The sequence below is a fragment of the Indicator indicator genome, chromosome 30 (assembly GCF_027791375.1).
Source record: "Indicator indicator isolate 239-I01 chromosome 30, UM_Iind_1.1, whole genome shotgun sequence".
NCBI lineage: Eukaryota > Metazoa > Chordata > Aves > Piciformes > Indicatoridae > Indicator > Indicator indicator.
Window position 1 is genome coordinate 4156228 of NC_072039.1, and position 26580 is coordinate 4182807.

The 26580-nt window shown below is 41.2% G+C and overlaps 1 protein-coding gene across 1 annotated transcript; it reads right to left on the bottom strand.

Moving 5' to 3' along the window:
* Positions 1 to 2250: 2250 nt before the first annotated feature.
* TRPV3 (transient receptor potential cation channel subfamily V member 3) lies at positions 2251 to 19577 on the bottom strand. Its single transcript, XM_054394126.1, has 17 exons — positions 19459 to 19577; positions 15860 to 15964; positions 14154 to 14240; positions 13234 to 13391; positions 12418 to 12594; positions 12071 to 12211; positions 10872 to 11152; positions 9981 to 10157; positions 9072 to 9230; positions 8036 to 8137; positions 7543 to 7616; positions 6480 to 6645; positions 5559 to 5625; positions 4919 to 5190; positions 4023 to 4135; positions 3240 to 3310; positions 2251 to 2345 (listed from the first exon to the last, which is right to left on the bottom strand). Exons 1-17 carry the CDS (start codon positions 19575 to 19577, stop codon positions 2251 to 2253), a joined length of 2364 nt encoding a protein of 787 aa, XP_054250101.1.
* Between the last annotated feature and the right edge of the window lie 7003 nt (positions 19578 to 26580).

The window sequence follows — 26580 nt, forward strand, 5'->3', positions numbered from 1 at the left end:
GGAATAGAGAAAACATTAAGAATGTTACTTAAAGATACAATTAGCTAATTCCTGAAAGATTCATTCTCTAGGAAACCTCTAAATTAAATCTTTCGAAAAGTGATGTCTGCCTTATTTACTACTAAGCCAAAAGCCTTCCTTCCCTGCTTTGTGTATCTCCTATGGCAATAAAATAAAGAGGACAGAATGCTTATTGAATTACAAGTTTTATTCCTTTAATTTAAATAAACATTGTATAAAAACTACAGAATTACCCTCTCTAGTAATTTTTCATTATGTTCTGGGTAACAGTCTTGAGCTAGGAGGCAGTAGGTGTGATGCCACAGATGAGGGTATTTTCACAGCATAGAGCTTTTAGAAAGAACCCCCCAGCCCCTCCCTCAGTTGTCTCAGACAGTTTTGTACCTGGACACTGGCACTGCACAAATCCTTATGGTTTTTTTGTGCCTTCCCTGGTTTATGGCAACACCCACAGCATGCCTCAGCACAGTGCAGAAATGCCTGAGCTTATTTTCAGTGACAGGCCTACCCAGAGCAACACAGAGTGCCCCATGGGCTCCTTTATTCTGGTTCCTGAGCAGATGTGAAGAGGTATTTTTATTTTGTACAAAAACTGGCACTGAAGAGAGTCCAAATGGAACAGTGTAGTCCTAAGGCAATATTCTTTGTTGGCAGTTTCAATGCAAAATTAACCAAAGATGAAGAATTCCAAGACTGCAGGAATTTTTCTTCTCATATTCACACATCCTACCAAGGCCAAACAATGCTCAGATATTACATTCCTCTATTGATACACATAAATGTCCTTCCCCTCAAATTCCTAATCCCTGTAAAAAGGTAACTGAATTGAAGATTTCCATTTGGTCCCATCCATCCAGGCCATATGTGGTAGGAAACACAGGATACAGCATCTCTAGAAGAGCAGTTGGGTAGCAAGAACCATGTTCAGTATCCCTGCAAACAGCTTGGTGCTGTCCTTTCCACTGGAGAGTTCCCTCACGCTCTCTTCTGTGACAAGAAAGTCTTTTGGAGCATTTTGCCCCCAGCAGGCTTATCTGTAAGAGTCCAATGCAATTCATATTATCATCTAAACACAGAATTCACCTGAGTCTTTCCTAAGTGTCACCTTTAAAACAGGTGGCAAATGAACATGTAGGATGAAAAGCCACGACACTGAAGACACGCGATGTACGAATTGAAATTTAAAAGCACACAGAACAAATACCTCTTTTTATACATTCACAAAAAGTAGAAAACTAAAAATACAATTCATTGTACTAGGTCATCACAGGTAGTGAAATACAAAGTGCTACAGAAATGCATTAATTAGTCCTCTGGATACTAATAAAAGCTTTTCAAAGTCTGCACTTGCTTTGCATTGAACTTGTTTTGTTCACTCAGGGAAGAAATACTGACTTCTTATTTTCCTGAAGTGGCTGGATACAGCATTAATTTACTTTTAACCAGAACAACCTCCAATGTGATAACTTAGTTTATGCAGCAAGTTGCAACAGCAAGGAAACCTGAGTGGGAAAAATAAAGACATTGTGACTGAAGAGTCTCAGAAATATTCTCCATCACGAATTCTGTTCCTGCCCTGGTATTTTATGGGAAGGCATACACACAGAGTAATAAATAAAAGGCAGTAAATGGGGAATACACACAGGAACACAGCTCAGGGAAAGCTAGTGAGATCTGGAGAGGCTGCCTCCAACTTGCAAGACCAAGCCTCCAGTAACACTGATGGTCAACACAAAAGCACCAAATGTATCCAGGACGGTTGTTTCAGAATAACATACTTCATTTAGTAGCCTCCAGAACTGAAATGTCTGTCTTTTCTCCACCATAAGAACTTTTCCCAGCGTACAAAATGTTTTTCTCATAAGTTAAGATTCCAAAAGACAGCAGATTGGGATCATGATGATCTTAATTTTCCACAAAAGGAAGAAATATCTCACATATGACCTTTTATATCCAGTATGAAGTCAAGCCAAGTTTGAGGAGCGTCACACAAACTTGGGAAGCAATGGTTTTCATGAGAATCAAAACTGAACCAGAGAAACAGTCCTCTTTTTTTTGTTGTTTTCCAGCTTAGCTGCCCTGATTAAATGGGTCAAAGTCATCAGACCATGTCACTGAAAGTTTATGTTCCAGCTGCTTACAGCTGTTCTAAATATCAACAGAGCTCTCAGCATCCACTGCTGATGCTTTTAACCTTCAGAAGGGGAGCGCACATCACACACAGCACAACTACACAGAAGTCTCGGGCAAATCGTCCATTTCTTCAAACGTATTCAGGGTGTTTTTGCTATTAGTTCTTGAATTGTCTTGAACTTTGCTTGGATCTGCAAAAAAATGCATTGTAAACAAACCAGGATATGGTAGAAACTGCATGTGCAAGATCAAAGTTTTGCACATCTATTTTTTGTTTAAAAACATGGCATTTATTTCAACAGCAAGTCGTCATTTGCTACCATATCTTACAGAGAAACATTCCTGCCTGCCTCCTTTCATTATTGCTGAGCTCATTCTGCTAAGCAATATAAACGCTAATTGACTCCAGAACAAGCTTCAGAGCCACTCTCCCAGATCCTCACATGCCCCTGTCTTAAACTGAGGCCCGCTGCCAGAAGGACATCTGACACCTCAAAGCTAGGTCATTCCTCTATTCCGCTTCCAACACTGTCAGCAGATGGGTATCTTGAATTTCCTGGTCAACACTCACGAGGGGCAATTTGTCATCCAGTATGTATCACAAACATGAATGTTCTAGGGCTAAAACCAGCAGACTACAGCAGTATCAGGTGGAATCCTCCTGATTTCCTCCCAGATTTTGCAATCCTGTATGGAATTATTTAAGGACTACATGTTCTTTACAGCAGCTTTTTCAAAGTAATGTTCTCTGTTCATTAAAAAGTTCTCTCTCTACCATTCAAATGCCAAAATGGAATGTAAAACTAAGCTCATAGAGAACTGCTGGAGAAAAACAAAGGCAAACCCACTGTGTTTTGGTGCCAAGGTGTAAATAACAAGAGTTTGTAACCACTCCTCTCTCCCATTCTGTACAATTTAACATCCCTACCAGATTAACCCTGAGTTTCCCTAGCAGTAGAGCATGGCTGAAAGTCTCCATTATGAGACTTAAGATTTTTTAAAGGTATAAAACTATATCAAAGCATTTCTAAGAAAAACAAAACAAAAGGATTTCACCAGCAGGGTGGTGTAACATTCTGCAGTACCTGTTGGCCCTGGATCTTCATTAATAAATGAAACGTGTGTTTTCCACTCGGTCCATTTCACTTCATTAATCCTGTTTGTATTGCATAGAAATTGTGTTATTAAGATGCATTATCTGAGCTGCACACCTGCACTTCCCCTCTCATATCGTAAGTCCTTCTTGGGACTGCTAAAGTTCACCACCACCACTTGCTTCCCTAGCACTGAAAGGCTGAACATCTTTTGCAGTGTTAGGTGCTATGTGGAGAGGAGAATAATAAATATTAAGACTACTTTATAATTTTGCCCAAGTACAGTCTTGTACCTTGCTTTAAATATTCAAATATTTTGTATAAAGCCACAGTAATATATTGTTTAATATGGTAAGCATCAATTAGCAATGAGTTTAAATATAATTACTTTCAAGCTAGGATTCAAAGGAGGTTGACCAAGCAGCATTTACTGCAAGCAGACTTGATACTTGTACATTACAGATGCATGAAGGTGAAAAATCTTTTTTATTACCAAAAATAATCTACATCAACCTATACATTTCATAGATTCATAGATAGGTTTGTGTTAGAAGGGACCTTAAAGATCATCTAGTTTCAAGCTACTTGCAGGAACACCTTCCACTAGACCAGACTGGTAGTCACAACCCCCAAAAAAACCCAAACTGCATTTTTGTATATTTAATATAATTCACAGAGGTGTAGAAATACTTGAAAGAGGCTTTTGAGGAGAAATGAGCTGGAAGAAGCACACAGAGCTGTGTGACAGTATACAGTATTCTAGTTTTGCTTTACCTTAAGCAGACCCTGGTGTCATTTTCAGCCACTTTACATCGCTCTCCCAGTTGGAATTTTCTCCTCAAACACTTGGGTAAGAATTTTTCAAACTCCAAAATAGTTCTGGCTCTCTATTAACGATGAAGAGCAACAGGAGTAAGGTTAACCATATTCAAGATTGTCTGGTTCCATAGCATACAGTTTGCAGGCTCATTGTATCATGTCAAGCTTCCATCCATACCAACACTGATTCCACCATGCAAATAGCATGGCATGCACAAGCAGGGAGCCACAGCTTTGTCTGGTTAACCCCACACAGAAGGCACACTCAGAGAAGAAACAAGGAATCTCACTCTAAACTCTGTGTTTGGGGTTCAGGGCTAACAAACCCCCATGCAATACCCTGCCACACAGATCATCGGCAGTGGGGTGTTGCCCACCACAGAAAGCAGCTTGAGTCCTAATGATGATTGTGTTCTTGATGACAGCATGGGGCTTGGAGCTGCCAAGCCCAGGCTTGGATGAGGTATGAGAATCTGGAATGACCTCATGCATTACTCAGACTGAAGGGACGGAAGCGCAGAGCATGCTTTGTTACAGATTTCTGGGCAGATAATGGAACACACCTTCTGGTGACATACCAAGGGGAAAGAAGGTCATAAAGGTATGTGACGGTGCAGAAAAAGGCAGCTGAAAATCTGAGCCATGATCACCTTCAGGAGAGTTGTTAATTCATCTCTTCTTGCAAAGCCCTAGTACTAAAATTACTTATTTCCAGTGTCTGTACACAGATACAAATGAGGATTATTGCTGTTAATACCTAACCCTTTGTCAGCATGATGGTCCCATAGGTGCAGCTAAGATGATTTTAAGTCAATGCCTCTGTACTTCACTAAGCAAACTCCCAAACAAACCTGGAGTTTCCAGATGTGCTCACTCTCTTTAGAAATGTCTTCCACTGTTTCTCCCATTAATGCAATCAGCATGTTCAAGAGAAGAACAAAAGTCAACACAACGTAAGTTATGAGGAGCAGAAGAAATAGTACAGGGTACTTGGAATTTTGCTGGATCTCTAGATCACCCAGTCCTAGGGTGAGCTTAAAAAGATCCATCAGAACAGGTCCCAGACTGCTGTTGGAATGGCATTCACTGCCATCTTGGCAAGTGTCAATCAGTGCAGCAAGAGCTGAGAAGAAAGCACAAGATTATTTTAATCACAAAAATGTTTTAGGTATCCATGGAATTTCACCCTAAAGAATGCAAAATGCATACTAAAGAGCTAGAACTGCCCAGCAACATACACAGCAGGTAGATGACAGATTACCAGCAAGCAGAACAAGCACACATCCAAATGAAAGTGCAGGCAATCAAGAGAGCCAAATTACTTATCTGTTCAGATAGTCTCTAGACAGTTTAGATCCCTAAACTTGGCTTTTTAATTTCCAGAAGAAACCCCAACATGAGCTCTCATCATGACAGCAGGGTTCTTATTCATAATAATGCTAAAATTGTTACTCACACAGAGCATCAGTGCTTTTCTCCAGTAATATTTACCTACGCCAAATCCCAGCAAAAACACGATATAGACAACTAAAAATTTTATCACATCTTGCAGGATGACCTAGAAATTAAATTAAATATGCATCAGAAATAAAAACTGAGAACTAGATTTAGGCTTATGAATTCTGCAGAGATACAGGTGTGGTACATACTGAGGTATCAGATTGGTTTCAGTAAGCAAACTGCTTGTAGTCTCAGTGAGAAACCCAGAAAGATTTAGGTCTGATTTTTAGTCTCATGACTGAGAGCTTGGTGAGTTGTTCAGGGGTGACTAACTGTACAGTAGAGACATTACAGCATATGATGCAATTAAACAGCAGAACTACATTAGCTGAAAAACCACAAGTTACTTATATATTTAATAGACAAGATGTTAATTTTAAGACATTTTTGCCATTGAAGTTATACAGTGTATTCTGCTGAATTAATATGCAAAAATACAGCAGCCTTCCAATACCTGAAGGGATCCTACAGGAAGGCTGGAGAGGGAATTTTCAGGAGGGTGGCTAGTGACAGGACAAGGGGGAATGGTTTGAAGCTGAGGAAGAGTAAGTTTAGACTGGATCTTAGGAAGAAGTTTTTCAGTATGAGGGTGCTGAGACTCTGGAACAGGCTTTCCAGGGAGGCTGTGGATGCCCCCTCACTGGGGGTGTTCAAGGCCAGGTTGGATGAGGCCTTGAGCAGCCAAGTCTAGTTGAGAAGTGTCCCTGCCCATGGCAGGGGGGTTGGAATGGATGATTTCTAAGGTCCCTTCCAACCTAAGCCATGCTATGATTCCATGATTGTACGCAATTATAAATAAGAAATGTCAATATAAACTGTAAAATGCATCTACATTGCTGAATATTCTTGACTGGGGTTGCATCATAGCAAGGAAGGTAACAGGGCAGGTAAAACAAAAGAGAACAAACTTGCCTTTTGAATCATAACACTGTAAATGCCCATGGACTGGAAACCTCTGGTGAAATAGAGCATATTAGCCCATCCTAGGGCCATTGCCAGAACAAGACACACGAGGTGTTCTTTGTAGGAAAACAAGTACAAAAAGACAGAGAAGATCACAAGCATAGCTTGTATAAAACTGTTAAAAAACAAACACATGGGGGTAAAAGGGAAATTACTGACACAAAACCAACAGCATCATGGAAAAAACATGAAAACAAGACTCATTTGCTTCTCATGCTTGAGTTCTAACTTCACTCTGCATTCTGTCCTCCCCTACGAACACTACCATTAGAGTTTAACAACAACATAGATGAGTAGATGCAGTATACGGATATTAACATATTAGGACTCTATTTGTTAAAGTGAACTGTTCTCCCCAAAATAGCTGGTCACTGCAGATTTTGGTGACAAAGGCATTAAGAATTCTTGCTAGTATCTTTGAAGCTGCATCTTAATGAATTGTTTGAATCATTATGGACTTACCATGAATAAGGAAGTCACTAGGAGAAGGTGTGATGTGCTGTGACCAGATTCTCAGCAGCACAACATTGATATCAGTGTGGTTGGAGGAGGAGGAGGTAGAGTTAAGCCACCTCTCTTTTTATTGATCCTACAATCAAATGCTACAAATGAGAGGGAATTATCTGTGCCAGCTAAAGGGACATTTCCAGCAGCCAGCTTAACCAGCTTTTTGCTATTTTGGTTGAGTGTGAAACTGTATCTGGTTTATTAACCAAGTTTCTTAAACACATTTTGCCACAGAGAGCTCTAAAGAGACCTAAAGCATCAGGAGAAACTAAAGGCAGTGCTGTACTTTGGACAAAAAGAGACAGCCTGTACACATCAATTCCTGGTATTGTCACCAACCCATGCAAACTGTTACAGAAAAGCTGTGTGCAAATTTACTTCCATCCCTTAAAAAACTGGTAGTCTAGAGAGAAGGTGAACATCTGCTACAGAAGTATGTTCTCTGTGACCATGAGAGAGGCAAGTACTTCATAAATAGTATAAAATAGACACACAACAGACTTACAAAGCAAAGTGGAACCATGCATCAGAGAGAATTGACTGCAGGTCTGAGGGCCTAAGCAGAAAGATGGCCACACTCTGTGCAGAGAGAGAAAATGCAGAAATTGTAGTAAGAGCAAACAAGGCTCAGTATTTTTCATTACTTATAGGCTACGGTGAAAATTATACCCTGGGGTTTTTCACCATTACAAGTTCTAATTCCACAGTGTCCTTAAGCCAGTAATTTGAGAATGTTGATGTTATACAAATACACAATCTCTCTCTTGAGAATTTGAAAAGAAAAAACCCCCACCCTGATATTTGCTTTACAGAGCAATACAGTTACATTGAAATATATATTCCCAGTCATTCTGAGTAAGTGATGTATTGTGCCAAGGACTTTCAGACATTACACATATAAAGCTCTTCCAAACATTTCCAAGATCAGCATCAGTGCATCCATAAATCTAGAGAAGTTCTTTACCTATTTTTATATATTTGTTATTAAAAAGTCTTACCTCTTTTATGGCTAAAAATATTGCTCCTAACATAACCATCACCTGTCCAGATAACTGCAGCCATCCCACACCACGAGTTAGAGCCAATGGATAAGGTGGAGCCTGCAAGACAGGTCCAAAACGAAAGACTGAGTTCCATAGCTGAAAGGCAAAAGGCAGAGTAACAGGAAGCTCTTTCAGTGAGTGTTTTCTTCCTGCTGGGTTTCCAGAATCTGCCCCCCTTAATGTGTGTTTGCAATGCCAGAAGTTTCTTTCAAAGAATCACAGAATGTTAGGGGTTGGAAGGGACCTCCAGGGATCATCGAGTCCAACCCCCTGACAAAGCAGGATCATCTAGGGCAGGTGACACAGCAACACATCCAGGTGGGTTGTGAAAGCCTCCAGAGAAGGAGACTCCCCAGCCTCTCTGGGCAGCCTGTTGCAGTGCTCTGTCACCCTCACCATAAGGCAGTGTTCTCCTTGTGTTGAGGTGGAACCTCCTGTGTTCCAGCTTGTACCTGTTTTTTCTTGTCCTGTCACTGGGCACCACTGAAAAGAGCCTGGCACCTTCATCTTGACACCCACTCCTTAGATATTTATAGACATTGATAAGATCCCCTCTCAGCCTTCTTCTCTTCAGATTACACAGCCCCAGGTCTCAGTCTTTCTTCATAGGAGAGATGCTCAAGTCTCTTATTCATCCTCATAGCCTCCGCTGGACTCTCTCCAGCAGATCCCTGTCTCTCTTGAATTGGGGAGTCCAAAACTGGACACAGTATTCCAAGTGTGGTCTCACCAGGGCAGAGCAGAAAACCTCCCCACACTTTTACAACTGTAACTGCCTGTCTGCACTGTGTTTTGAGTCACACAGAAAATACAAACCTCCTATATCACTCCTGCTTCTCCTTCCAGCTACACCAGCCTGATGTGGAAGAAGAAGCTGGTCTCCCTACAGCCAGATATTCTGCTATCTGGATTTGGTTTGGCATTTTAAATACAATTCAGGAAATGCATTTTAAATTAGGAACATTTGGTGAGATTAAGTTGCTGTACTCACTTCATTTTCATTAGGCCTGTGGTAGGAAACTAACGTTAATGTCACATTGTATAGGAAATAAAAACAGCAGGAGATAAAAAACATGTGGCGTGCAAACTTCTTCCACTTCATTCTCAGGAGTGAATTCAGAGGCTCCAAAGTCAGCATTTCATGACGATTCTGTAGGAAAACAAGCAACTACAATTTGAATTTGCCACCTGCAAGGTAACTGAGATGATTTCAGGCATGTCTTCTGGGCATTTCATTCAGTTTCTGCCCATGCTGATCTAGAAACATCTATGCTCAGAGATCTGTGGCAGAGCACAAACTGACAAGGTACAATGGGACAGCTCCTGACTCATGCTGGGGTAACCTACCCTGCTCTGGTAAATTATGGCTGAGCTGAAACTAATGGGAACTTCTGCTCTTGCTTCCTACAGGAGTTTTGTGGCAGTATTTCTATTTAGAAAATGTAAAATTCTGGTTCTGAAGAGTTAATGATCCTAAACACCTAAAACACACACCTGTTCAGGAAGGTTTATAATCTTGGCAGAGTACTCCCTTAAAGTATTTCTGTTGGCTTCCCTGTTCTCATGCACTGTCTTATGCACCTGCTAGTGGCTACTCTGCTGAGACAAGACACTAACTTTGGTCTGACCAGCTGGGCCATATTTATGTTCCTTTGCAAGACAAACCAACACTTCAGATGCAGAAAACACACTCCTAAAATGCCTGGCCTGGGCTTCAGGAGCTGAATGCACATTCACTGACAGCTGACAATCTACAGACATAAAATTCATCTTGCTCCTGATACAAAACCGAGCACCAAAAATTACTCTTTTACAAGTAATTCAGTCAAATGCATAGGCTAACACATTTGAAATGAGGGCACTGCTAGAAAACAGATAATTAAAGAAATAGGTAACTTACACCAATATTTGTGTTGTAGACAATAATTTCCAGTACTGAGTTGTCTGCAGTGGTGTCTAGATCTGTCAGATCATAAAGAGAAGACTGAACAGGACCATAAGCCCAGTCTGTGAATTTTCTTGACAGGCTCCTGTTTGCCTTGTCTCTTATCTCTCTGCTCAGGATGTATTTTAGAATCTAAAACAGTAACAGAATCACTTGTAAGCAGATGCACACACACATACCTGCCAACCCCCTACCTTTTAACTCTCACAGCATTAGCTGCGGTAGGGCAATTCACTGCATTTTTAAGTCTGTTATTCAATAAGCAGTGTTAGAGATGACAGACCTTTAGGACAGAAAAAGAGCATTTTTAATGCCTCCAGATTTCGTCAGAGATACTTTTCTAAAGGATAAAAGCACATTTCCCCCATGTCTTCACATTTATATCTTCCTTTAACTTAAACAATTACTTTCTAAATGATCCCATTGTCGATTTTTTTACCGTAGTTGATTTATGAGAGCCAAATTCTACAGCAGCATAACAGCAGCTCTGGTGAGTCTTCTGAAATGACTAGGCTGTCTATTTTATAAAGGTAATGTTGTGAAAAAAAGCAGAATTTCTGAGCTTCTGTACAACAGCAGCATTTGCAAGGCTGCTTTTAAACAGCCCGTGTGTTTTGGACACAGAGGCATCATTAGAGGGAAACCCTGAAAGGTAAAAGCAACTCTGCAATAGAAATATTTGCTTGTATTTTGAACATTAGCTCATAAAATACTACTGATACTGATACTAGCACAGAAGAACCAGAGTGGAAAGCTACATCAGAGCACAAATGTCTGAGCACATTGTTGGCCTTGACCCTTTCTCCCTAGTTAATTTCTCTTAGATGCTATTGGAATAATACCCACCTCCAGTTTCCCAGTTTTTGCAGCCAGTTGCAGTGGTGTCAAACCTGCCTTGTTCTTTGTTGTTTCCAAATTTCTGTCTTTGCTTTTCAACAAAATCATATCATACATTCTGATTACAAAGTCATTCTGGGTTTTAAAGTCCTCTGCCACAGTAACTAATGCATGGAGGATATTGTTTCCTCTGGAATCCTGAGAAGTAATATTAGTCCTGGTATTGTCCATTAATAGCTGCAGTATGTCTGGTTGATTGGTACATGCAGCTAATGCCAGTGCTGTTTCACCTATAAAATAAAGATATAACATGTGTATGGTTGATTACCAGCAATCAAATCATGGAATCATTAAGGCTGGAAAAGACCTTCAACACCATCAAGATCGACTGTTAACACAGCACTGCCAAGTCCCCACTAAGCCATGTCCCCCAGTGCCACATCTGCACATTTTTTGAACTCTTCCAGTGGTACTGATTCCACCACTTACCTGGGTGGCCTGTACAGGTCCTCACCTCTCTTTCAGGGAAGAAATTGTTTCTAAAGTCCAATCTTAAACCTCCTCTGATGCAATCTGAGGCTGTTTTCTGTCATCCTGTTGCTTGCTATCTGACAGAAGAGACCAACCCCCTCCTGGCTCCAGCTTCCCTTCAGAGAGTTCTAGAAAGCAGGAAGGTCTTCCCTCAGCTTCCTTTTCTCCAGGCTGAACAATGCCAGTTCCCCCAGCTGCTCTTCACAAGACTTGTGCTCTAGACCCTTCACCAGCTTTGTTGCCCTTCTCTGGCCTCCATATCATGCTCGCTATTTGTGGCTGTGTTAAGCATCTTGACATATGAAGGCATATTTACACATTGATTACACTGAATTTAGCTCTTACTTTAGAAAAGCTCAATTTACATTAAAATATTACTTGGAGAAAAAAAAACTCCAAACCCAAACTTGTTACATTTTATTTGCCACTCAGGATTTACTCTTTTTTTTTATTTTTTTTTGCAAATGTTTTACAACTATTTCTGACTGTTTAGAATACATTGCACTCTGGCAAGTTACTTTTATAGAAGGTACTATATAATTTTTCTGTCTTGTGATGTGAGTTTCCTAATCTAGGTTTAGTTGAGTAATGACTCACACTTGCCTGTCCTTCATCCTGCTCTTAATTATTTGGGTATTCCTTCCTAGCTTTTCCACAGAGATCACATTTCCACTTACCAAAATAAAAGCCTTCATGCTTATGTTTGGGATTAAAGAAAACCCCTTGGGCATAAGCATTGACATCAGCCCCTTTTTCTATCAAGCTCTGGGTGATTTCATACTGTCTTCTTTCGATGGCAATATTCAGAGCTGTCTGGCCTGAAACAACAGCCACAAGTAGGTAGTGTTGAGTGTCTTAAGCACATGGTGAAAGACTCATGACGTTTCAAAATGGATAGCAGCAGTAACAATGAATGAAAGCCAGTTAAGGGATTTAAACCATCATTACAATGTTTGAAGAAAACATTGCTTTGATGGGTGATATATTTAACAATGTACATGAAACTGGTATCAGATGGCAATACCTTTATATGCCTCCTCTGTGTATGCTGCATTGATAAATCTTTCCAAAATGCCATTTTCTTCTGCAAAGGACAGGAGCATATTCACTATCTCATTGGTGTTTTGGTTGATGTTCAGCAGAGCTTTCATCAGACAAGTTTTGCCAGTATCTGAAGCTGTGAATTTTTTCATCAGATAATCTGCAAGAGTGAACGTGGAGATTTGATTGTTATTTCTTCAAGTGAGTGGAAAATAATTCTAACCTCTTGTTTATTAGGGGTGAAACCTGAGGGATATGTATGAACATAAATGACTTGCCAAGCAATTACTCTACCCTGTTCTCTTCATATTATAGCTATGTGTAGCTGGTGAGACAACTCATTCAGAGATGTGGTAGTAAGTAACGAGGTGGCCAACACACTTGGACGTGGCCCAACACGCTTGGACATGCCCCCCCACTGCCATGGTGACTCCAGACAGCACCAGAACTCTTTCCTTACTTCTGTACATCACAAGCCCTCTCTCTACTGCAGTTTGGATAGACACATCAGCTCTGAGCCCTGTGCTGCAGAAGGCTAGTTTGGGCATGACTGTGGGACTCAGCGCAGAGGGACCCTCTGTGTAGCACACCAAGGAGACAAATGCTCTCCAGTGTTGCCTGGGAGGCAGCAAGGAGGTGGCTGGTTGAATACCTTCAGCTTTCATTCAGAAATAGGAACCGAGGCATACATTACATTGCATACAGGTGATTGTAAATCCACAGCAAGTAGCTGAGCACAGAGCTGTTTCCAGTGTGAGAGTCCAGAGGAGCAGGCAATCTCCCTTCCTGCGTGGCTTACCCGGCACAGTGGCGCTGGTGCAGGCAGAGGAGCGTTCCCGCAGCTCCCCCAGCAGACGCTGCAGCTCTTCTGGGTTCCCCTCAGACACTGCCCGAAACAGGTCTCTCTTCAGCTTCTTCCTGGCTCTAGTCTGCTCAGGTCCTTGGGATGTGTTAGCACTGAATTATAGGAAATAGTACTGAAATTGCTGATTCACTTTACTGTGGTTTATTTTATCCTCTACGTGAGAGGAAAAAAAACCCTACAATTTCTTGTGCCAGAGTACATAGACTTGCCTCAGTTCCTTTTATATCTTGGCATATATCTCTCAGAATGTTTCTGCAGATTGCTTATTTGCAGCTCAGTGGCCATTAAAAGGGTTTTACAATAAAAATGTACATTTTCAAGTGTTTTATTTTGCATTTTTTTCCAGTTTATCCATTAGTCTAAAACAGAGCTGAAGAAATATTTCTCTTCTTCTCTGCTGTCCACAACTCACTGACTTCAGAGCCTGCAGTTACCTGATGCTGCACTCCAGCTGCACCCATCCCACTCACAGCAGAAGATAACTTTTAACCTCACATCTTCTTACAGTACTTTCCTGATCAAAATTATTCTGGAATGAGAAGGATTTAGGATTTTCCCTCTAGTCAGAAATGCTCCTAACTCATGTTGTGCATGTGCTGCACCTAGTTGTGCATGGTGTCCTGTGCTGCCATTCAGGGAACAGATTATATGTGAAGAAACCTCACACTAAATGTAAGATTTGAGAAAAGGAGAGGTTAAGAGATAAGTCAGAATTGAATTATTGAAGAATCAGAATTCCATGCACACATCTGACCTCATTTCTAAAGCATGGCAGGCAAAAGAGGTCATATCTACCTTGTCAGGGACTTACTCCACTGAAAATGTACTAAGACACACTTCATGTCTCCACTTACCCACAACTGTCTGCATTAGGGCTATACTCAGTTGCATCATCCTGAAGAGACTGGGGGGAATCCATATCTTCCCCATTTCCAGATGCACTGTAGAAAACAGAAAAGAAATGCCAAGTCAGGAAGATTTTTGGAAGACATTTTGACAGATTGCATGAAGAATCAGTCAGTACTAGGAAGCAGAAGCTACAGCAAAGCCGAAATTAGCCTAATTTGACATTATGCTTTTTAATTCTATCATTTTATCTCCCTTGTGAATTTTAAAGGGAGTGTTAAAAATTAAGACACCCACAGGATTTTATTCTATTTAAAGATCATTAGGGAAGCAACCTGTTTTGTGCTCTGCTATGTTATTTCATTAGATCTGGAAACTCTGGGAAGGGTTTTTTCTTTTTTATTTATTTTTTTTTTTAATGATCATTACTTTTTATGCATCATCCTGAATGCTTCCAGCTAACATTCTTCCTTTTCACATCCCTGATTTGTCATCTGCCACAAAACAAGTGCTAAATCAGTACCAGCACGTGGGTTCCAAGCACACAAGGGAAGTGAATTACCTCAAGATTTACTACACAAAACACTGCAAGCAACTCAAGAGTGTTTTGCACCTGACTTGAATGGAAGCTTCAGCTAAAAGACACTGAGGACTGGGCCATAAATACATATTTAGAGAATCAATTTAAAGGATTTCAATGCCATTGGTATTATGCAATTGCTGTACATAATTTCCAGGCAATCCTAAAAGCAGGTCTGACTTTAAAAATTAATTTATTATAATTTCTCTTAGCTGTGGTTTTGTTTTCTAGCAGGTTCAGACATGATGAACTACCTCAGGGTAATAAATTAAGGAGTCTGAACTGCTAGCTATTGACAAAACAGATGTATGGACAGTAGTGCAAGGATTCAGCTCTGCTCTGCAGATATTCCCTTCCCTTTGAAATACAGCTGGTAGCTGCAAGTCCATTCTCATTCAGTCTGCCACTTCTCTGCAGAAAACCGAGAGGAAGCTGGTGACAATGTGTGTGGCTTGTGCAGGTCAGTGCCTGGATGAGAGGGAGAAATCTGGAAACCTCTCCTCTAAAACCAAAATAAGACTGTCAGCTGATTCCAAAATGCTGACAGGACATCCACCAGACAAAAACATTTGGCCTTTTTTGGCCTTATTCTAGATTCAATGCCTATTTTCCTTGTGCAGAATTAGTGGCTGTTGGTACCCCACACGTTTTAAAAATGAAATTTATTCTTCCCAGACATAATTTTTTCCTATTCATTCTGCATAAACGGCTGCCTTGAAATATTTCAGACTCAGCATCTTCATGTTGTTTGATTGGTAATGAGCAAAAGAGGGAGGATGTCAGCACACAGCTGGGAGCAGGGTTTGCTAAATCAAGCTGTGGTCTCCATGCAGTACAAAACACACAAGTGAATGCATGGAGTTTGTCCTAATATATCATAAATAAAAAGCTAAGATAAAAAAAACCCAAACTGTACTGATTTTACATTTATTCAAATCTGAGGCCTCATTTATTCAGTGTAAATAACATCAGCAGCAGATAAACTCAGAGGTAAGTCATCTAGCAACAACTGACCTGCAATGAAGCTGCCAAAGAAAAGCCTTCTGAAATTTTACCTCTGAAGTCTAAGCAGAAATAAGGAGAGGCTGCTGAAAAGAAAATATTTGCAGTATGAGCATTGTGTCTGTAACTTACCATGGGCGAATGTTTGAATCCATTGGTTTTGAAAACACAGGGGGAGAGGTGTTATTTGGAGTTGCATTGCTTTCAAAACCTTCAATCTCCAGGAAAAAGTGTGAACTGTTGAACACAGTGGGTTTGTCAAATATTAGTAAAACAGCAAGCTCAGCCACAACACAAGCAAAGCACAACACAAGGCATGCCCAGGACAGGGCTGACAATTTATATGTTCTGGCATTGTACCTAATAGGATGCTGAAAGAGAAGCTTATCTGCCTTCCCCTGGGGCGATTCCAACCTCCAACACTGTGCCCAGCACTCTCCTGCTGGCAGATGGGCAAAAGATCCCAAGATATTTTTAGGACAGGTGGCATCAGATCCTGACATGTCTAAGCAGCTACCCCAGCAGCTTCAAACCAGCCTTGCATCCAACTTCTGTGCACACTTTACTCAACAGCCACACTAGAACAGGTTGCCCAGGGAGGTAGTTGGGGCCCCATCCTTGGAGTTGTTCAAGGTCAGGCTCAATAGGGCTCTAGACAGCCTGATCTAGTGAAGGATGTCCCTGTTCACTGCAGGGGGGGTTGGACTGCATGACCTTTGGAGGTCCCTTCCAACCCAAACCATTCCATGATTCTATGTGTGCATACACCCCCCCCCCCCATCTATATGCATTTTAATCTACTGCATTCTAGTCCCTGTTTCTCCAGCCAGGAGCCCTCAGGATGGATCACTTCAATCCCATCAGCAGTGAAAATCATAAAGTCAGAAAGTTTGAAAGGTCACATGTGAAACAGCATCAGGCATTTCCACCAGCCAGGGCTGAATGTGTAATCTTGCCAGTCAGTGCCTGACATTTAACTATTCTTTTTTCCTACAAATAATTGTTTGCAGGGAAAATAAATGAAATCTGGGGGAAAAAAAAAGAAACAAAAACCAAACACAAAACCAAACAAACACAGAAAAAAGGAGCATGAGAAGAATAGGAAGGTTTCACCTTTTAAAAGCCTGCAAAGCTGAGAGGCAAAAATCAATGGCTTGGTATTATTAGACCTCATCAAATCATTGCTTCATTTCAAAGATAGAGGAGTTCCAGTGGTGAATCTAAGTGACTCCCGTGTGGCCTATTGTTCAGAAACTGTCTTACATCCCTAAATGTTCCAGTAGCCACCTGAGAAATGTTTCCAATTCATCTAATTTTTATCATTTAGTCCATTCTTGGTTTTTCTTAACTGTATCTTCCTTAAAGAATCCTGCTAAATTTAAGTACATGTATTGATGTTAAAATGCAGTATATTAGTACACTACTGAACAACCTGTTGATATCTCCTAAAAATAGCATCATCTAATGGCCCCAGCTCATCTCACTTTCTAATGGCTTTGTGATCCAAGTGTTAATTCACTGTGTGTATTTGTTTAAACTGAAATGACCTTTTACCATTTGAGATGTGTCTGTGGCTGCATTCTAAGTAGCAGCAAATAAAATGGCACCTCTGGTTAGCAGGACTTTGTCCATGAAATTACCTAGGCAGGCAGTACAGGAACAACCTACATAGGAACAGGAGCACTGCTATCACTTCTGCCAGCTGCTGGAAATCATTTTTGTTTCACTTTGGTCTGGCAGAGAGACCAAGGAGGAGTGGGAAGAGCATGGGGTCATCCTGCTATTTTGCATTCCCTGACCATGAAGTGCAGGAGCTGGCAAACATCTGTTGGAGGCTGCTGTGAACATCTGTAAAGCCAGAAGTGCCAAGCTCAAGGCTTTGCTGGACCATCTCACCTGCCCTTGGCTCAGCACCAGGAAAGGATGGTGTGCTGCAGGCTGATGGCTCTGAGATCAGCTCCTGTTCTCCCAGCAGTGTGCTCATGCTGGAGATTGTGGCATCCAGTAGATGTACAGCAGCTATGAAGTGCACCTTATTTTGAAAGCTGACATACCTAACCAATTCTGGCATGTGGGTTATCTGGGGATACCACAGGGGAGAAAAAAAAGCCAAAAGCCACCTTGCAAAGCAGGTGGACAGCTGCCAACACATACCCAAGTGCTTACGTGGCCACGGTGCACGTTCTCCGGAGCACTGCCCACAGACATAATCAGACTCTGACAACATTGGCAGCACTCCTCCCAGCCTGCCTGTTGGTTTTCCTGTACTTAATTATAGACTTTTAGTCCACCCAAATACCTCCAAGAGGGGGAAGTCATTGTCTTTTGAGAAAGTGCATATGGCAGTCAGTACATTTTGTCCAGTGACAAATGCCACCCATAGAAGAGCACTCACTGCTCAGTGGCACAAAAGGAAGCATCTTGAAGCAACAGCAGTGCACCAACATAGAAACATGTAATTAACAGAACATGCATTAACATTCATGTGACCTTCATGCCTTCTGTTACTGGAATGTTGCTGGCCACACCCTGAGCTCTTGGTTGAGAGGTGGGAAAAACCCCAAGGTTATTGTTACTGATGCCACAAAACCCAGTGTGAGATAGGAGCTTAAAGTAATTGAGAGGTTGTGTTGGTGTTTGTCCTAACTACCCAGCCTGCCATGGAACTGCCCCCTTCTGCACTACTGGGTGGATGGTGAGCTGTTCCAACACCTCACCTCCCAGTCATGCAACCAAAGAGCTTCTCTTTTTCAGTTTAATGACAGAAAGCCAAGTTGTGACATGCAGACAGTGGGTTTCAAATAACTAATGGCATCCTTTCTGTGGAAAGTGATTCCTCAGATTATTAAGAATTATAAATGTCAGAACAGCCACAACTGCCTAGGCCTTTAGAGCTTCAAAAATTGCTATAATAGCTGGTCATTAGCCACAGGGTGAAAAGTTTATGAATGAAAATTCAGCCTCCCTGTACAAGGAACTTAGCTGACTTCAACAGCATTGTATCAGGGTTGAATTACTGCTTGTATTTCCCCATTACATACAAGATCTTAATCCTTTTATTAATTCTCTAGCATAAACTATGAAAGTGAGTGTTTTATAAAATAAAAATGAAGTCTTGTTAATCCGAATAATGAAAAATGGAGTGAATTCATGCTTCTGTTTGTGACAGAACCTTTTGCTTACCCAGTCCTCATTTTTATAGTCTCCTCTGCCTCTCCATAATCCATCACATTCCCATGGCGAAACTAAGTTTGAAATGCTTCCTTTCCTCAGGCCAGCATCTCTTACATATACCCCAGTGTACCCTCCATGGGATCTCCAAAAATATCACTCTACCTTCCTTTTCCCTGTTGCAGCACTGACTGTCATTACACCACATTCTTGTAAGCTTATGCAGACATTTAGCATGGATGCGGAAAGCCCAGCTGATGGGAGACACAAACTGAAAGGATTGGTGCCTGTGCCTGATGTCTCTAGGACAGGGGTTAAAGATTTGTCCCACTAGAGTAAACATCATATGTCTGCCTAGCCAGGATAATCTTCCACTTCTAAACAGCATCAGCATGGTTTGGTTTTTTTTTTTTTTTTTTTGAAGGCACCTTGTCTTCACCAGGTCTCTCTTGCTCATACATGCAGTGTGAATAAAGAGGTCAGGGACACTTCAGCACTAACATCTACTAAAGGAGATAAGCCAGGGAGTTGTGGTGGTTCAGGCTGAGCTCCAGTCCTACCTTTTCTTTGTGGGAGTGCTTTCGGTCGGCTTTTTCTCTTGCTGGTTTGAAGGGGGAATACCAGATGGATTTGTTTTCTTGCCCATTAGTGGAATAATTTCGTTGTTATCTTTAATCATGTTTCTGCAGTAGACATTCACAGTTAGTTAACTCCTGTTCCTTTGGAGAAAGAAAAGAGAGTGAATTGCCTGTTTACAGCCTCTTCACACAAAGCTTGAGAGCTTCACAAAGTTGTTCATCTTTCAGTTAAGCACATACAGGCCATTCCATGTGTCAAGGCTGGAGGGTGACATCCATGACTGATTAAATTACATTGTAGGAAAAGTGCCATTAAAAGTGATACCATAAATCCAGGAGAACCATCAATTCAAGCATGTGCCCCAGTTATACTGAAGGGAGTCTGTCAGTCACAATGACAGTATATGCCACTTGGAGAGACAAAAAGAGCACAGTGGCTTTTATAAGCAGCCCTGAAGTTTGTGCATATTTACAGCCTAAGTAGTGTACTCTTATCCAAGACAACCTCAGAAAAGTGGTAAGTTCAAGGAATATCTGTGTCAGACACAGAAGGTTCCAGCCACGAAAGGTTGTGAACAAGTTAAAACTTGAAACTTTGCAGTGCACTAGAAACTACAGAAACTATCCTAAACCAGGAGATGCAACAGACTCACTCATTCAATACGATGTCCTGGCTGAGCTCTGCTGGCTATCACAGAATCAACCAGGTTGGAAGAGACCTCCACGACATGCCTAACATCAAGGACTTCTGTGTCCTTGTGTCTGGTGACATCTCAATGTTTCTTCAGGGAAAAAGAACAAAATCATGGCTCTGGTGGATGGGAATAATCACCACCACAGGACACAAAAGGATCTTGCTGCTTGTTATCTGCTTCTAAACACCCACAACATGAATTCTCTAAGTAATGATGAATAACCACCTTCCTATTTCTCAACAGAATACTCAAGGGCATCATTTTAAATCACCAAGGGTAATTTGTAAGTGAGAAGGTGAATTCAGGATACTTTAAAATTCACCTAATGTAAAAATAGTAAATTTTACAAGGTCTTAGACCCATTCCCAAGGAAAGCAGGGGAGTGCCCTCCATACCCAAGGACAAATGATATAAATCACTTGCCTGTGAGTTGGAACAACATGAACTACACATTTTCCCTCTCCTGTGTCCACTTCCCTTAATGTAACAAATGCACACACAAGCTTTCTACTCTTGTCACAGGGTTGTCAGTGTGCCTCAGCACTAGAATTTCTTCATTATGGGAATATCAAGACATAGAAAGCAGATTGTGAAGCGTGCTTGGAAAGACATGACACCTGGTGTGAGAGAGGAGACAGGCATATCAAATACATTGACACATGAGTGAAAACCTATTAATGCATAACCAGCAAATATTTAAGCACAGGAAATTTTGAATCCCAAGTACAAAGAACTGAGACTTCGCAGGGCCCAGAGTCATGTAAGCACAGCTGTAATTTCTTGTCAATAAATGGAATAGAAATCTGAAATATTGGGAAGTATTCCTTACCTTGAACAGATTGGCTTAAAAAACAGTCATGGAAATATATTTTTATGTTGCCTTCTATCGTTGTAGACATGTTCACACTAGTGCATCTCAGAAATATACCCAGTTTGGATGCGTTTCCTAAGAATTTATAGACAGAATTTCTAAAGGGCAAATATGATTTCCTTGGTACCCTTGCAGAGTAAACCATAGCTTTAAGTGCAATAAATGCACAGAAGAGCTGGATTTGGATATTACATATTCAAGGGAAGAAAAGGGTTTTGCCTGTCCCTTTGAAAATGCAATTCATGTAGTCTTCAGGCATGTTGTATCTGTGAACACACTGGTAAACACTTAATCTTAACACAGCTAAAACTAATGACTGTTGTCTTGCTTAGTTCATAAATAATTCTGCTATTTACTTCTTACCAAGTACTTAAAGAACACACAAAGCAAAGACATTTCCTACCTACAGGAAGAGGCAAAAGTGATACTTGACATAAATCAAATACAAGGGGCCTAGAATAAGATGGAGATGGGCATTGAATAGCTTCACAAAACCTGTGACTTTAAAGGAAAAGAACAGTTAGAAACAGACAGATAGGTCAAAAAGTGTGTCAGGAAAAGGAGGTGCCAAGTTCAAATGGGCACAGCTGGTATGTGTGTGAAGTTGGAGGGGTCAGGGAGAGTGGCAGGAAGAGCTGGCAAAATAAAGACAAAGGTTAAAATCTCTAAAGCACACAAAGAACACAGGGAAGAGCCTCTCATTCTTGAGCAATGCTGGAGCTGCTCAGATATGGCAACACATTTCTGCATGGGCCACCTGTGTGGGGAGCAAGTCAAAGCCCTTTCTGCAGCCAGTTTTCACTGCAGAGATTTTGGCAATGTTAGGGCAGGCTGAGCCATATAGAAGAGATGAAAATAGCCAGACAGCACTGAAGCTGTATTGGATGATGGAGGACAGCTGAACCATTAGTGATATATGGAAACAATTTGGGAAGGCGAAAGAGGAAAGATTCACTTTTGTATACATGGAGTACAGCTTTCAAATGCACAAAAAGATCTGACTTTGTAGTCTCAGCTATAAAGAGTGTTTTAAAGGAGATCTCAGTCTGCACAAGTAAATAACTTGCAGGCACAACAGCACAAGTACCTTGCTACAGTGCTGAGTCTGTTCCTCATTTTTAATCATGACTAATTGCCTGTGTAGATGAAAACTAAGCTATGGCTTTCATCATCGTCTTCTGTGACATCTAGACAAAAATCATGCAACTGTCTGAAGAGTGTCAGCTCATGAGTGGTGTAGCTTATGTAACCTGATATGGAGCATCAGCTTTTGTTGTAACTATATTCAGCTCCCATTATCTTGCTAATTGTTTCTTATAGGCCACCTGAGAAGTGGCTTATTTGAAGTGGGCAGTGAGACAAAAATACTCTGTTGGTTTGTAGTATTAAGAATTAGTATAAAGGAGACTGTGAGGACATTGAGGACTTATTATCTCACCTCCAACGTGCTGGGGATAAGAAAAGGGCATTTATCTGCAATAGCGAACAGGACTCTACTACTCCTGGAGTAAGCAGCACTTCACTCACTATCAGACTCCTCTTGTGCTTATCTGAGACCAAGACACACACATCTCTATCTCTAGAGCTCAATAACATGATAAACAAAGGGGTTAAAGAAAAAAAAATCCGACAAATGAAAAAGAAACACTGAATTAAGATACTAGGGGCCAAAATCTTTCCTTCTTCCTTAGGGGCAGACCAGTGAAGGTGATTGCCAGCAGCTGTTTCATTCATAGGATCCTTTGAACATCCACAGCACAGACCACGACACTTTCCAGCACCCAGGACCTAATTCTTATTAGCTCATAAAAAAGAAAAATCCCCTCCCTGAGGGGAAAGATAAAACTTCATTTTAACTTCTGTGCTCTATTTATGGTAGGTGAAGCCTATCAGCAGAAACTCACACTCCACAGAAAGAGTTTCATCTTTCCGTAAGGCTTAAAAACTTTTGAGGGGCATTAGTAGACATCAGCTGCTGTCAAAAAAAAAAAAAAGTAATTTTCTCCTTGGTGAGAAATTTCTTCTTTCCTGTGCAGTTTTTTCCTAACTGAAATTTTAAAAGACTCTGTGTAAAGCAATTTCTTTCCCTTGGGGAAAGTATTTTGTGATTATTTACCTGCTTATCTCTGGATTTAAAAAAAAAAAAAAAAAAGCAGCTGAGTTGAAAGAAGAACCTATTCTACTAGGCTAGGTGTTTTAGCTTCAACAGTCACTGCAGTAACTGAAGCTTTCAGAGGAAGATGAATCTATTTTTTTAAGTTTAGCTTGTATATGGTATATTTTGGGTCCTCCTAGCACAGAAACTAGGAAGTGTACCAGTGCATTGGGCTGACAAAGGCAAACAAAACTAGGTCTAGCTTTCTTCACTTAGTGCCCAGGGACTCAGTATGGCATGGAGAAGACAGATTTATAAATTAGAAAAACAGAAACCAGCACAAAAGAAATTTCCTGTCCAGGAGAAGTGTAGGTTTGGTCTTTGCTGAGGATTTAACTCTCTGCAAAAGCATCACACCTAACACCAAACACCCACAGAAGCTCCCAGGACTTACCCTGCTTACGAAACTTGCATCTTGGAACAGGCAAGGTGCTTCGGAACTCTACAAGCAAAGCTCAAAGCGGGAGCCTGCTGACACTGAGACAACATCCAAAGAAGCCAATCTGCCCAAGGAGCAGAGCTGTGGTCAAGCTCCAAACTATCCTCAAAACGCAAAGCCACCCTTCTTCAGGCATCCGGTCTGCTCGGCTGCTGGAAAGCAGAGAGAAGTACAGCGCCCAAGTACTGCAGCCTCCCAGGGTTTGCTACATCTGAAATTAGGGAGCAGAGAGAAACTTGCTAGACAACAAACTCTTTACTTCATAGCTGCCAAAGTGGGATGACACACACGCACACACACGCAATAATTATAGACTGAAATATTACTAAAGCTGAGTCGCTCACGGATGACTTAATGGCAGTAGGAGAATGCCTCCAGTGAGAGCTGCTCAGCAGTTTACATACTATTTTCAGAAGAAAATGGTTATGCACATGCATTTGGGTTGTAAATGGCATCCCTTTATGTCATGCTTAGTTTATTATATATTATGGAACTATTCAGAAAGCATAAAGCAAAAAAAAAAAAAAAAAAAAAAAAGAAAGAAAGAAAAAACCCATCATGCTAAGTGCTCCAGAAAGCAAAGAAAAATTTTTCCTGCTACTTTGAAACAGCCTTTAAAAAAATCTTACACTTACCCAGTGATAATGTCAGTGAAAACAGGGAGGGTGTGTTTAGATCTTTCCCCAGCTATAATAGTTTCTGATGAATGTGCACCCTCGGGGTCTGTGAGAACACAAGCAGGCCTGTTTCACACCAACAGTACTGGTGTTACCTCTTGCTGTGCCAGCTGCAGGGAATGGCATTTTTCAGCTTTGCTAGTTTTGAGCTGTTGAGCAATGGTTAAGGCAGACTTCAGATTTGGGACGTGCCAGAAGAGTGACCGTAAGTTCTTCTGTGCTTTCTATAGAGTCTTTCCATTATCATGATGATCAGAGGGCTGGAGCCCCTCTCCTGTGAAGACAGGCTGAAAGAATTGGGGCTGTTCAGCATGGAGAGTAGAAAGCTCTGGGGACACCTTAGAGCTACATTTCAGTATCTGGAGGGAACCTACAGGAAGGCTGGGGAGGGACTGTTTAGAAGGGCTTGGAGTGACAGGATGAGGGGCAATGGTTTTAAGCTGGTGCAGGGTACATTTATGTTGGACACCAGGAAGATTTCTTTACAATGACAGTGATAAAATACTGGAACAGGCTGCCCAGAGATGTGGTTGAGGCCCCATCCCTGGAGACTTTCAAGATCAGACTTGATGTGGCCCTGGACAGCCTGATCTAGTTGGAGGTGTCCCTGCTGTCTGCCATGGGGTTGGATAAGTTGGCCTTCAATGGTCCCTTCCAACCCGATGCAATCTGTGAATCACCATAAATAGTGTGTTTCAAACTTGTATGTCTTTGCAGTTCAGATCTGAGAGATGTACTTACAGCTGCTGGTCTTCCCTTTACTTGATTCATAGATGAAGATTTAAGGGGAACCAAGGCGGCCATCAAAAGAGGATTTTTTGATCCAGCTGTAGATAAGGGAAGAGAGACTCAAGTTGGGGTTGTTTGTTTTGGCTTTGGTTATTTTGGTTTTTTTTTAGGATCTAGATTAAAAATTTGGAAATAAAATCAAAATAGAATTCCAAGACCTAGAACCAGACATTTTAATCCAAAGAACACAACTTTAAAACATATTAACATATTGCAGGTAAACTCTTCCTCTTTCTCAAATAGATGAAGCCCTTTAAAACCAGGACTGGTGGGTATTCATTTGCCTCAGCTCTACCCTGTGAAAGACCAGGAGCACTATGCTGTTTCTGGGAGTGAATCAGCTTCCTATGAGCAGGGTGGTGAAATGGGCCATGCCTAGGCCAGTTTGATTTGGCATTAGGAGACCTTTGGCTGGATATGCTGAGCATGCATCCAGCTTTGCCTGACAGAAATGTATGATGATATATTCCAAACCCTCTACCAGGAAAGGTTGTTCACATCTTGTCAAATGACTATTCCCAAGCTAATATATGCTACAGTCTTGATTTAGCTGCTTTGATGGCATCTTACCTGCTGGTCTAGTGACCTGGAATAAGGACTGGATACTGCCATTTAATCTTGCCTGGGAGAACATCAGATGAATTCTCAACACCAGCTGTGAGAGCTGTTTAATTGAAGTCACTCTGAGAATGGAAATGTGAATATGCAAAGTTAAACTAAATCTGGGTGAAGGTGCATTTGAGGACACTTGCTTTAACTCTCATATCAATCACAGTAAAAAGATTGCTCAAGAAATTCTTTTGCTAAGGAGAGAAAATGAGTGTGGCAGCAAGCAGTACTTTGAACTTGAAGTAGCTGTATCTGAAAACACCCAGATCTGTGTGGTTTAGAGAATACAGGACATGACAGTGTGGTCTATTTATACTGTAGTGGCAGTTATCCAGAAAGAAAAACTGGGACAGCTACAGCAATAGAGTCAAAAGCCCAGTTATGAACTGTAACGGTTCACATGCACAAGAGTTACACCTCAGCCTGCCTCTTCTGTGCTAACAGCTTCTTGGTCCATTATGACCCCAGCCTTAACTCACTAAGCCCAAGAGTGGCCTTTTCTGTGCAATTGTCAGATTTGGGGAACGTGAGTCCAGGCTGTTCCTGGCTAATCTTCCTGAAAACAGATAAGAATGTCACATGCTACACATAGGTGTGAGCCTGAACTGAGCTATTTTTAAGGGCAGACTTAAGAGTCAGGAAATGAGAGGCAGAACTACAGTAAGCCTCATCTGTGCAAACATTTTCTTATAGTTTTAATCATTAGTCTGCTTAACCTTTATGTTCCCAGACCTGCTCCATCCTGAGATTTCTGACAAGACTAGCGTTTTAGCAGCCATGGAGGGTTTTGCAACAGGCTCCCAGACCATTTCAGAGGGGTTTATGACAGTTACTGGCTGCTTCAGTTACTAGCAGAGATGCCATAAAGG